The 1,011-nt window shown below is 47.2% G+C and overlaps 1 protein-coding gene across 1 annotated transcript in view; it reads left to right on the top strand.

The window, feature by feature from the left end:
• The first annotated feature begins 633 nt into the window (after positions 1-633).
• The window catches only part of LOC104388599 (borealin-2-like), an 8,143-nt gene continuing 7,765 nt past the window's right edge, over positions 634-1,011 (top strand). The window contains exon 1 of the mRNA XM_009997481.1: positions 634-781. Within this exon, the coding sequence (XP_009995783.1) occupies positions 634-781 (148 nt within the window). The remainder of the gene's footprint in view (positions 782-1,011) is intronic.

Genomic DNA, 1,011 nt, shown 5'->3' with positions numbered 1-1,011 from the left:
TCATTTAAAAAAAAACAAACTCAACAAAATCAAACAACTTCTTACACAGCTTGTATGGGATTAAATTTACAGAGCAACACAATCTTGTATTTTTGCAGTGACACCTCACAATGGCCACAGTGGTGTCTGGTAATTCAAAAGACAATGAAGTTTAGGGAAAGGGAAGCTAGTCCTGCTTCCCTAAACATAGATGCATATGCCAGCACCACTGAAGAAAAGCAAAAGCAGGCTGTTCTTTTTTGTACCAGGTATTTTAGTGTTTTCTGGAGCAGAAACATTTACCTGGGGTTTTCTTGGAAGTAGGTTGCTGGTTTTAAAAACAAGAACATGGTCTGATAGAAAATGGTTATATTATGAATTGCCAGTAATATTTTTTACATCTGTTGTTCAGTGACCCTACGGAAACAGCTACTAACTGCAAAGAGCTTGAACATCAACTACATAGACTGTGTGAAAACCACTAGTGTTTTAAAACATAATTCAAATTCCATTTTACACAGTCCCTCAGTAAGTGAAGAGTACAGGCTTGATCATTTGTACAAAACCTAAGATTTCCATGTTTCTGGCATGATTGTTTTTATTTGGATGCAGGTAAAACAGCAGCTTTGGGCAACCAATTCTACTCTTACCGATATGGCTTTGAATGTTTTAACGATTGCAGCACCACCTGTAGCCGTACCTTTCCAATGTTACACAGCACCACATGTTGGAACAGGGCTCTTCCCACCCAGCACAAAGGTGTCCCAGCCCGTGTCCCTGCCGGCCCGGGCCCGTGTGACGGGTCAGACCCACCCGGGATGAGCAGCGCTGTCATCGGCCCCGCCGAGCTCCTCAGGTGCCGGGCGGCCGCTTCAAAACAATTAACAAAACCTAATTAATTTGGCCCCGTCAGGACACACGGGCCTGCCCAGCTCCCGCCGGGAGGTCGGCACCTCAGCCCCGCGCCCGTCCAGCCCCGGGTCCCGCACGATTCCCTTCCCGCCCTGCGGGCAGCAGAGGCCGCAGCCCGGG

The sequence above is a fragment of the Chaetura pelagica genome, unplaced genomic scaffold, assembly GCF_000747805.2.
Source record: "Chaetura pelagica isolate M959 unplaced genomic scaffold, ChaPel_1.0 scaffold425, whole genome shotgun sequence".
Classification (NCBI taxonomy): Eukaryota; Metazoa; Chordata; class Aves; order Apodiformes; family Apodidae; genus Chaetura; species Chaetura pelagica.
Note: the sequence above shows the minus strand (reverse complement) of the source record. Positions and strands in the feature narration are given on the sequence as shown.